Source organism: Typopeltis vanoorti, chromosome 15 (genome assembly GCF_054136105.1).
Source record: "Typopeltis vanoorti isolate ZY-2024b chromosome 15, IOZ_Tvanoo_1.0, whole genome shotgun sequence".
NCBI lineage: Eukaryota > Metazoa > Arthropoda > Arachnida > Uropygi > Thelyphonidae > Typopeltis > Typopeltis vanoorti.
This window is the reverse complement of record NC_143563.1, coordinates 75,134,178-75,147,073: the sequence shown is the minus strand read 5'-3', so window position 1 is coordinate 75,147,073 and position 12,896 is coordinate 75,134,178. Positions and strand designations below refer to the sequence as shown.

The window sequence follows — 12,896 nt, the reverse complement described above, 5'->3', positions numbered from 1 at the left end:
AGTTCGATGTGTTTGGAGTTGGATAGTATGTGGATGTTGGCCAGTTGCTACTCTAGTTATTACATGGTTAGAAGAAAGTGCAGGAATGGTAGCAGCCAATTCAAAGGCACAATGCCCATGAGAAGGCATAGCACTGAAACAGAGCACCTATGGGAAAGTGACTGAAAGGAGTCAGTGAAGGAAGAATCATCTATTAGGGAGGCATGGATGCTCCATTCAAAATATGGGAACAATACTCCAAGACTGGTTGGATCTGAGACCTAAAAAAGTGTTAAGAGTTGAGAGGAATAGAAGTAATGCTTATAACGGAAAAGAACACCAAGCTTGTTAGAGGCTAAGATGGCTATGTATGTAATATGTTTGTGCCAGGATAAACTGGATGTTACAGTTAACCAAGAAGAGAAAGCTGATCTTGAAAGGAAACTGAAACATTATCAAAAGTAAAAGGGGGATGAGATAGGATTTTTCTTGTGAGTAATAAGGCAGGCTTGAGTTTTCTTGGCATTGAAATTTACTAAGTTATCACTCCATTTGAGGATATTGAGGAGGTCAGTCACTGGTTATGGAAGATTTTGAGGCATCTAACATTAAAGTACTGTCGTCAGCAAAGTTTTGAATAGGATTTGAAGTCAGAGAAAGGAGGTCACTGATGAAAAGTAGGAAGAGCATGGGTGAGAGCACAGAACCCTTTGGCACTCCAGCATTGATGGAGAAATCTGATGAGAGGAGGCCATCCACCATGACGTGTAATGAAAGACCAGTGCAGGCCTCCCTACTGAATCCAATAACAGATTGCAGAAACACGTAAGAAAGTTTTAAAGCGAATAAAAGTTCAGCAGCTCTCAGATGAACTGTGGACTAAAATACAGAAAGATTATTGAAGAATAATCTTTTGTTTTATGCGAATGATGTTATACTTCTAAATTAATCCACTACCAGTCAGCAAGACTCCCTGACTAAATTGAATAACTGTTGTAATAGATATGGTATGAAGGTCAGCATTTAAAAAAGACAAAGACAATGAAAATAGGAAGAAACATTGAAAATATCAACTGCATTATGAATGGAGAACCTATAGAACAATTAAAATATTTCAACTACTTAGGCACAATTTTTAGTGAAGATGGTAAATTAAATATGAATATAGACAACAGAATCAACAAAGCTGGTATGGTAGGAAATCAACTGAATAAATTTATATGGAATAAGAGAGAAATTAGCCAAAACACTAAATTAGCTGTATACAAGACAGTATTAAAGCCAATTTTAACTTATGGATCTGAGAGCTGGTCAGAAGGAAAACACTTGACCAAAGACTAGAAATGCAGATATGAGAATCCTGAGAAAGATTAGGGGCATGGGTGGCATCAATGGCAATATCATATTAAAAACGAAGATATTAGGAAAGAACTTGACATTATCAGCATCCAGGAATGTGTTAGCAGAGCTAATCAGGTGGTATGGTCACTTAAACAGAATGGGAGAGGAAAGATTAACAAAACAAGTGTTCTCTGCCAGGTTGGCAGGAAAGACCAAGATATCTTGGTCTTGATCAGAGGAAGACCAAGATATAGGTGGATTGATACAGTAAAAAAGTGCCTTAGAAGATAGAAATATAAGATCTGATAATGTTGAAGTCTTGACAGGTAACAGACTGATTTGGAGGAAAATTGTAGATAGGAAGTTAGTAATGGTGTAAGTTTTTCATGTAGTACTATCATATCCTGTACTCCCAGTGGTGAGCTATAAGGGGCTCGCGTGAGCCCTTTGTTAAATTTTTCTCAAATTTGCAAGCCCCTTGTTCTTGTTTACTTTTTTATTTTTTTCAAAAAAATTTTTTTTTTTGAAAAAATATATTTTTTTGATAACCTAACAAAAATTAGTCTATTCAGCAGTGTATAGATTATTTGGAATTATTGTTTCAACCCCAATAATGACGAATGCGTCCAAGTTTGAAAATAAAATAAGCGCATGGGCTATCTTTACCCTTCTCCCTTCTGGTAGGCCAATCATATGGTAAAACCAGTAGTCAATCAAATGTGTTATAAAAGATTTCATTCTTATTATATTTTGATAGTTAAAAAATGTTTTTCTTATGTAAGCTAAATTAACACAGTTGATTATGTGCAAATATTTCATGTTTAGATCATGAAATATTTGTTTAAAAATGATAGCATACTTTTTGATTGGAATTTGTACACAAGCTGTATTAATAAAAGTTTCTGTGTGAAATACGGCTTTTTTTTTTTTTTGCTCGACGATGCAAGCCCTTTGTTAAAATTTTCATAGCTCACCACTGTGTACACCCCTTGAGGGTATATCAGGAATTTGATGATGATGATGTAATAAGGCAGGTTTGAGCTTTTATGGCACTGAAATTTACTAAGTTATCACTCCATGAGGATATTGAGGAGGTCAGTCACTGGTTATGGAAGATTTTGAGGCATCTGCCATTAGAGTACTGTCGTCAGCAAAGTTTTGATGAATAGGATTTGAAGTCAGAGAAAGGAGGTCACTGATGTAAAGCAGGAAAAGCATGGGTGAGAGCACAGAACCCTTTGGCACTTCAGCATTGATGGAGAAATCTGATGAGAGGAAGCCATTCATCACAACATGTAATGAAAGACCAAGTGCAGGTCTCCCTCCTGAATCCAATCACAGATTGCAGGATGAAGGCCATAAGATGGTAGCTTGTTTGGGAGAGCTCAGTGCCAGACACGAATGAATGGCTTTGATTATGTCAAAGAGTGATAACATAGGTTTCTCCAAATCTTTCCATGGTAGGTGTCCAAAGGTAGATGAGATGAGCTAGGGGGGTCAGCTGTAGAACAAGAATGGCAGAATTCATATTGGTGATAGCTAATTAACTGTTGAGTCTCTAGGCAATGAAGAAGCTGGTTGTCAATAATTTTCTCTATCACTTTTGAAAGTACTGAGGGGATGAGAGCAATGGATAGATAGTTAGATGGCTGACTTTTGTCTCTCTTTTTGGATACAGACTAGATATAGGCTTACTTTCATGCTGCTGGGTAGATGCCAATAGAATATGATAGTTTATATAAGAAATACAGGACAGATATCAATTTTGGAGCACATGTCTTGAGCACAACTGGAGGAATACTATCTGCACCAGGAGCCTTATTAGTATCAAGATTAATCAGGGTTTTTCTGATGTCCTCTTGGCAAAAGTTCAGGAGCGGATGTAGTGGGCAGTTTATGATAGTATGGGAGGTGAATTGCTTTGGTTGTCCAGGCAAGAGTTGGAGGAAAAAACTGATGCAAGAGGTTTTAGGCTTATTGTACTACTCAGGACTCATAGTAAGATTTAATGGTGTTTCCGCGACAGAAATGTTTCTGTCACGGAAACACCAACTTAGGTACAATATGGGAATTTTCATAACACGTGATAATAATTATTTGAAAACTGCATTATTCTTAGAACTTTCATCCAATAGTGTCAAAGCTGCCTACCAGAATGCATGTAAGTCTCTTAAGAGGGACATCCTCCATGCATTCTGGTAGGCAGCTTTGACACTATTTGATGAAAGTTCTAAGAATTACTCTTTGCCAAATTTTGGGAAGTTTCACATAACTAGGACTCTAAAAATACAACTTAAATATACAAGCACAATATGGGAATTTTCATAACACATGAAAATAAATAATTATTTGAAAATTGCATTAATCTTAGAACTTTCATCCAACAGTGTCAAAGCTGCCTACCAGAATGCATGTAAGTCTCTTAACAGGGACATCCTCCATGCATTCTGGTAGGCAGCTTTGACACTATTCGATGAAAGTTCTAAGAATTACTCTTTGCCAAATCTTGGGAAGTTTCACATAACCAGAACTCTAAAAATACAACATAAATATACAGGCGACATTTAAAAAAAACTCAATATTATGATGACAAAACAAAGTAATATATTCTTTAATTCTCACTATGCATTGCATGTAATTATACAGAAATATCCTTTCCTTTAATATGGATTTAAAATGTACTCTATAACACAACTCAGTTTGTGTTTTCTTTCATTTATTGTTCTGTTGAATATATTGAATTTATATAAATCATCCATAAACAATAATTGATAAGAAAGACAAATAACAAAACAAGGACATAGGATGCACTTGAAGTGGAGCCAGACTCACTTTTCACAATGCACTCAACTCACGTGAACCAGTCTTTGCAAGATAATTGTGTTTTTTTTAAATAACATTATTTGAAAGCCATTTCATTATGGAAAAAGTTCAGGTATTTAATTACATTTAAGGTAATTCATGCTATTAGCTAAGAAAATAAGCTTAGGACAATGTTATATTGCATTTGCACATCTAATTAAGGGTTAAAGGCATTGGAAGGATAAGATGTATAGATATAGTACAGTATTTAATCAAATTGCGCTTATAATTACTAGTTTCTTTTGTTAATGAATTATCAACGTCTCGGGGGGGGGACAATTTAAATTAATTTTAAGGTGTCACAGAGAGAGAGAGAGAGAGAGAGATTGCTGAAGAGTGATGTTCATTATGATATCAGTACTGCTTAAAACTACATTATGGATTAAATATTTAAAGTGGGTTATAAACACAGGCAGGGAAAAAAGTTCCACAACTTGGATACACTGTACAGTATTTTTGAATCTTATTATTATTATTATGGTATCTCCATGGAGTCAGAAGATTCATCAGGAGAGATCCATAGAACTGTTACAATTTTTGTCACTTGCCTCTTGATCCTCTCCACAACTTCTTCATTCCCCATGGAATTCAGATAACCAGATCTGTGCTCAGTAGTCCAGATATGGCTTCATTAAAGTCTTATAAAGAGAAACAATAATCTCCCTATCCCTGCTTGTCAGTGTGTGTTCTTCAACGTAATCTGATATACTGTTTTGGCAACCTTTGCAATATGTCCTCTAAATTTCAACTCCCTGTCTACAATCACTCCCAAGTCCATGGCCCCATCAGTTTCCTGAAATTCAGATCGATGAATATAGCAAAGCTTGTGATCTCCTCCCTAAATGTATCACCTTACACTTGGCAACATTAAACTGGCAGCCATTTACCTTTGCCCATACTGCTAGTCTATTTAAGTCATCGGCAAGATTTCTATATCACCTTCATTGACTATCTCTCTTCCCATCTTTGAATCATCAGTAAACAACTGAATACTTCCTGTCAAATCATTTCCTATATCATTGATGTACAAATTAAACAGAAGACTAAGTACTGAGCTTTATGGTACACCACTAATCACCTGCCTTCTCCTAAACTCCTTCATAAACCTGACATCTGTCCATAAGCTACCCTCTAATCCATATCACCAGATTCATATCCATTCCCATTTGCTCCAATTTATGCAACAGTTCCATATGCAATCCTGTCAAATCTCTAACCTAACCCTCCCCCAATTATTTGAAATCCCCTGTAATAATTACTCCATCTGTGCTCATTGTGCTAATTTGCCAATGCAATGCCATCTATATTCTCCCTTATACCCCCATGATTTATAGCAGCAACCAATTATAGATTTCAGTTTGTTGGCTTTTATCTCACACTAGATAGCCTCAAATGAATTGTCCTTTATATCTTTGTGCTCCTAATGTATTTCTACTCTTTTATTGGCTTCAAATCTTCTACTATCATTAGGAAAACCTCTCTCCAACAATTTGTGTCCTTTCCTCTCTGAAAACATTCCTTTGCATTCTATCTCCATTCAAAATATTTCTGGCAGTAGTATACATAAGCTGCAATAGTGACTGTATCCCACAACCTTCCTTACATCTTGTGCTAATTAGCCCACTAAAGTCAAGAACCTGGAGAACTATACTAAACATCGTGTGACCACTCTTCCACTTAATAACCTCTAGGTTTCCTGGATCCACACTCAACCCCCCCCCCCGCTCCAACATTTAAGTTTTCTTGACTATGCGCTTCTAAACTCTCTCAGAAAAATACTTTCTCAAGACACCTGGCTCCAAATTCATTCAAATGCAAACTATCCACTTTATATAAATCCTTTCTTTCCTCAAATTCACTCCACACATTCACAAGCTTCACACAATTCCTACTGCACAATCTGTGCAGACTCATTTGTGATCATAGCTCTGTCTCAGCTCACCTCTATCATACTGTAGCAACAGACTCACAATTTTTACTTTCTCACTCTTCTTATTTGCTTGCACTGGCAACTTTTCATATTTTCTAGCATACGATACTTGTCATCTGCTAGATTATTTGTACCAGCCAAAATAAGCATCTCCGTTACATTCTCTCTCTCTCTCTCTCTCTCTTTCTTGACATAACGATGGCATCGCTAATATCCGTAATCATGGGTGCAGGGAAACATAACTCATTAGAGGCAGCACATATCTTTTGCTAAAGTATAATTTTTTGCTAATAGAATTTTCAAAAATGAAAATGTGCTTACTTTAAAGTAGATTCCTCCTGGATTGAAGATATGTCATCCTGCAATGTATGTTTTTCATCGCCATCAACTGCATCAACTATAAAGAAGCATTTTTTAAAAAAATTGAAGTGTTAATACCAGTAGTTTTTATAAATCAAAAATAAGTTTTAAGGATATTTAATAGATCTCTTAACAAAACAAAATACATGCTATATATATATATATCCGGCATTATGTTTGGTAGCCATCTGATTCAATAATAGTAAATGTCAAGAAAAGCATATCACACTATGTATTGTTGGGAGAGGGGTACCAGAGAAAATATGCTTGTTAACACAGCCATTATGATGCATAAAGTTTGCTATTACCAGAAGCGAATTCTCCATGTTTGCTGCACAAGCTCATTAATTGAGAAAAAAGTAATATTTATTTGTTAATAAATGCATGTATTTATAAGCATTCCATTTAGGCTTTCATTTTTGTAGACTGAAGACGTCTTAAGCTTGCGCAGCAATAATTAAGCTTTGTGTTGTGTAACGAAGGCCGATGCTTGCTCGTCTAGTCAAAGTTACCTTCGCTTGCTAGGTTGTAGGAGCTTCCAGGTCCTCACAGCAGCACTGTAATTTCATGGTGCGCATAGCCATTTCACATTGTCTCACTCTGTTGCTTAAACACAGCCATACACAGTCAACATAGCTCTAGCCAGTGAGCTTCAGCCAGCCTTTAGAAGTATGTGTGTTGCTTGGGAAAATTAAGTTACAACTAACCTTTTATGATGATGTTACTGACCAGTTCATAAAGAAGAACCATAGGGTAGAATATCGTATTTGTATTCAAGTAGCTAAATTGAAAAAGATAGAATATCATTTGTAAAATAAATATTGTATTTGTATAATTAAATGTACATAAATTTCTAAATATATAGTTTTAAATGGTCAGCAATTCATTATTCCACTAATCAGACTTCAATCACACCTCTCATTCCCTGAATGATAACAAGAGCAAGCATGAATTTCGAGACTAGCATTCGATCCTGGCTATTACAATGCAACAGCAAACCATATGTTTGGCAACCTACAGGATTTTACTGTAAAAACACTGAAAAGATTGATACTGCCATATCCAGCTTCCTTGCCATAATTACTGGGGAACAGCTATATTCATTTGAATTTTGTGTGAACAGAAGTTCCACATTTCTCAAACAATCCTGTGTATTAATGATTCCTTTAAGTCTAGTTGTTTATAATTAGTCTTAGATTTTCTGAGAAATGTTTGGAACACAAACCATGTTGATAGGTCCTGTCTTCTTTTACCTATGATACCTTTCTTACTTTCAAAAACAGTCTCAGCCACTTTGCATGTATTAACTACTTTCATTGCAGATGTACCACAATTTAGGTATTGTCGAAAGCAAGAGAGAAAGAAATTTTTTAGCTACAAGAAATATGAGAGGATTGAGTTTTGAAAGTAATGAAGTTAACAAAATTGTCAGAAGTCTACTGAAAAATAGTCTGGAGATCAGAATTCAGGTTGTAGAAGTAAATGTTTTAAAGGTTTTGATTAGTCTAAGGATTATCAAATGCGAGTGAGAGAGATTATTATTAACATTTGACCTCCATGGAATCAGAGACTCATCATGGGAGGTACTCACTATTGCATACAATGCACATCCAACCACATCCATCCAATCAGTGTATCCACATCCACAACACACTCAGGCAATGCATTCCGGTCACCAACCACCCTCCATGCAAAGAACCTGCTTCTCACTCCTTTGCTCACACCCTCCTTATACAGTTTCCAGCAATGGCCTCTTGTTCTGCTCCCCTCTCCCATTCTATGAAAAATCTCTTCCATGTCTACCTGATAACAACCCCTGACCAGCTTATATATCTCAATCATATCCCCCCTCCTTCCTCCTATTCACGAGGCTCTGCAACTTACATTCTCTCTATCTGTCCGCGTACTCCACATTCCAAAGACCACTAACTACCTTTGTGAATCTTCTCTGTATCCTTTCCAACATATCCTTGTCGCCATGAAAACCCAGCGACCAAATCTGTGCACAATAATACATATGAGGCCTGATCAATGCCTTATACAATGGAATAATAACGTCTTTATTTCTGCATGTCAGGGTTCTCTGCATCATTGCCATTATTCGAGGTGATGTCTTCACAACCTGTGCAATGTGGCCCCCGAATTTCAGATCCTTGTCCACCATCACTCCTAGATCTCTCATCTCCTCTACTTCTGTTAAAGTTTCCCCACCAAGTGTATACTTTGCATCCCATCGTTGCTTACCACATCACAAAATTTTACACTTGGCAACATTGAACTGACAATTCCACTTACCTGCCCATTCATGCAATCTATTCAAGTCCTTACAAGAGGCATCAGCCTCTTGTAAGGACATCAGCCTGACTGTGCATTGCTCTCGCCAGTTTTGCATCATCCATAAACAGCTGGATATCACTAGTTAAACCCAACCCAATATCATTAACATACAAATTGAACAACAATGGCCCCAAAACTGACCCCTGTGGCAAACCACTGGTGATTTTCTCTTTTGAGATACTGCACCCCCATATACAACTTTCTGATACCTATCCGACAGTCAGTCACTGATCCAACACAGAAGTCTGTTATCCAATCTCATCTGTTTCAATTTATTTAACAGCTTGTCATGTGGTAGTCTATCAAAAGACTTTGAAAAATCCAAGTACACCACTGTATATGCATCTCCCTTGTCCAAGGTATTTGTCACCTTGTTATAGTACATAAGTAAGTTAGTGAAACATGATCTCCTCTTAACAAACCCATGCTGATAACCACAGAAAATACTGCTGTTATCAACCCATTTCTATATTCTACTTCTCACTAATCTCTCCAGGATCTTCACCACAACTCCAGATATACAGACCGGCCTATAATTTGAAGCTACAGCTTTATCACCGCCTTTAAGGAGTGGAACAATTTTACCCTCCTTCCACTCCCTTGGAACCTGTGCTGTTGCAAAACTCTTATTAAACAGGTATGCCACTGCCAGTTCCCTGGAACATTTCCTTAAGATGCATGGTGATATGTCATCAAATCCTATCGCCTTATTAACATCAAGGTTATTTATTTCCTCAAATACCTCCTGCTCACTCACAATTAAGCTATCCTCTCCTATGCCCACTACACTTAAGTCCCTCATGTTTCCACCCTGATCAGGATGAAATACCCTTATAAACTGATCACTGAATACCTCAACAATGTCTTCTGCAGCAGTTACCATTCTACCACTTTAATCCCTTAATTTCATCTTTCCATGATCATTCTTCCTTCTACTTACCACATCGAAAAAACTCTCTAGGGTTTTTCTTAGCCTGCTTTGCCAATTTCTGCTCATACTCTATTTTTGTTTTCCTTACTAACTGAGTCAATCTCCTGGCTTGTTCTTTATATTCTTTATGCGACTGATTACCATTATTCATCTTGTACTTCCTCCAAAATACGGGTAACCCTCGTATAACGCGGTACTTATACAACATGGTTTCGATATAACGCGGTCTACAATTTCTAGTAACCCTTTATTTTTTATTTTTTCATATTTTTCACCGCGGGACTTAAAAATCAAATTTTATCTTCTTTAAATTTGTGTCTGCCCGTATCGGGCAAGTAGTTATAAGTATCGAATTTAGTTTTAATGTATCACTGAATAAGGTACTGTACAGAGGCTTTTGCAGTCTGTGTCATTCTCAACAAATAGTGCAATTAGAGACAGATGGAATAAAAACGGCGCTAACTAATAAATCGCATGTACCCTCTCACAGAAACTATGCTGTATAGACTTGAGCAAAACCATATGTTGCACCGAAACACAGTATCTAACTAAAAACTATTGTCCAATTTTTCAATTATGAAATAAGTGTTTGTTTTATTGCATTTGAAATTCTCGATGTCATTATGACAGATCACAAAGGCTAATTTAAAATAAAAGACTACCAAGAATTGAAACAAGTCATATAACGAATGTGTGAGGTTGCCTGCCAAGAAGCCATAAAATTCAACCAAGGGTTGAAACGTTTGTGTGAGTTGAGCCAGTCAGTAATGAGAAGTTCCATCAGAACAATAAATGACACCCTGTTGTGAATGTGTTAAAACTAATAGTGAATGTTGTTATGACAGTTTCAGATGTTATGGAATTCGATTGAAGAGAATTAGCATTTCAACTCAACACTTGTCGGTTCCTTTTGTCTTTGGGTTGTGCGATCCTTTGTTAATCCTGCACCAATCATATGCACGTCTTTATAGCTGCTGTCTTGTGTAAAACAAAATTCAGCTTGTACATATTGTAACAATTAAAAAAAAAACTTGAATAATTTATTAGCGTATAAAAGGATATCACCTGTAAATCGTTGACATGCCAGCAAAATTCTCAGATGTGTCACCTCTGAGAATTCACCATCTAGGGTTTACTGTATAAAATGTTTATTGTTGAAAACTGTCTTCGTTTTCTGCCAAGAAAGCACATTTAAAATCATAAGTGTGTTATTCTCAAGCTGAGCAGTTTATTTTCTGCTGAGTTACATACATATGTAATGCTTTTTTTTTTTTTTTATGTAAAAGTTTATTTTTATTGTAATGGCCACTAAAACTGCAACGAGAGGGAAAAAAACAACATTGAAGAGGATATTCATTTCTCTCGAAGAAAAAATTAAAATCTTGAATCGGTTGAAAATTGGAGAAAAACCAGGAGTTGTTGCAAGAACTCTGAATTTAAATGAATCAACAATTCGAACAATCAAACAAAATAAACATAAAATCCGAGAAAGTGTTATTGCTGGATCAACGGTAAGTGCAAAGCACGTTGCTCGTGTTCGTGATATTCTAATAGAAAAAATGGAGAAATCTCTAATGATTTGGATAGAAGATTGCACTCAAAAGAAATTCCTTTGGATGGACACCTTATCAAGCAAAAAGCTCTCAAATTTTATAAACATTTAAAAGAACTCAATCAAGATTCTTCAGAAGAAATCTTTCAGCATGGATTTTGTGCCAGTAAGCGTTGGTTCGAAAACTTTAAAACGCGGTTTTCTTTGTATAATCTTAAAATCCAGGGAGAATCAGCATCAGCAGACATTGAAGCTGCCCGGAAATACCCAAAAGAACTTTTAAAAATCATTAACGAAGGTGGTTATAGTGCAGACCAGGTGTTCAATGCAGATGAATCTGGGTTATATTGGGAAAAAAATGCCAAAACGCACCTATATTTCGAAAAATGAAAGATCAGCTCCTGGATTCAAAGTTTCCAAAGATAGAATTACTCTACTGTTTTGTAGTAATGCATCAGATGATTACATGACAAAACCAATGTTTATTAACCGATCTGCAAATCCTCGTGTGATGAAAGGGCTCGACAAGTCCACTCTATCCTCTATGCTGAATGCTTGCTGGAAAAAAATATGGCCTGAAGCCGTTCTGGAACAAAATTTCGTACCTCCAGTGGATGCTGAGCTATGTCGTATAATAAATGTCGCACACATTCTTGGTGTAGAGGGCTTTTGCAATATGGTTGAAAATGAAATTAATGAATTAATTGATGGAGAAACAGATTTAAATGAGGAGGAACTGGTACAATTAATAGATGGCGTCGAACCAAATAGCGGGGAAAGTTCTGCCGAAGATTCTGATTGTGATGAATCCGTTAAAGAATTCAGTTTAAAGAAATTAGCAGAAGGATTGGACTTGGCAAGAAAGTTAGGAAGTTATTTTACGGATAATGATCACTCAATGGAGCACTCGGGAAAATTCACAAGACAATTGGATGTTTGTTTAGTGCCATATTATGAACTTAATAAAAAATTGCAGCATAGTGGAAACAAAGTCTTATTACTGACTTCTTGATGACTAAACCAGACAAAGTATGCAATGAGAATTATACAAATGATGTCCAAGAGATTTCAAGTGGTGACGACCTCCGGCCACTTAAAGAACATCTACGAAATGTTATTTTTGAAGACAGTAATGACGATTAAAATATGTGCTTTATTTTATTGTGTCTAAAACATTTATGTATTATGTGCAATGAAATTTATGTACAATTTGTAATTTTTATAATTTTATACCATATTTGTCTCATAATTTAAGTTTTTTTAACTTACATGAATTACCTGAATTAAATAAAAATATTGTTTTTGTTGGATATGTCATTGTTGTTTATATAATATAAAAAAAAAAAAACGATTTCGGAACCTAACCCTACTTTTTCTATGTGATCTAAGTCTCGTATAACACGATTTATATAACGCGACATTTCTATGGAACCTAACATCCGCGTTATACGAGGGTTACCTGTACTTTCTTTTTCCAGATTTCATGCTTAAGCTCCACATTCATCTCTTTTACACCTGCCTTATTCAGCCTTTTGGCCTTTGGGATACATTCTTAGATTGATGCTGTTATGTATTTCTTTGTAAGTTCCTATGCAGCATTTATT

At 36.0% G+C, this 12,896-nt stretch overlaps 1 protein-coding gene across 1 annotated transcript in view; it reads right to left on the bottom strand.

Annotated features, from left to right (window-relative positions):
• The window catches only part of LOC150098900 (zinc finger protein 830), a 164,224-nt gene that overhangs the window by 80,534 nt on the left and 70,794 nt on the right, over positions 1-12,896 (bottom strand). Inside the window, exon 4 of the mRNA XM_090404879.1 lies at positions 6,434-6,509. Coding sequence (XP_090261005.1) covers positions 6,434-6,509 — 76 coding nt within the window. The remainder of the gene's footprint in view (positions 1-6,433; positions 6,510-12,896) is intronic.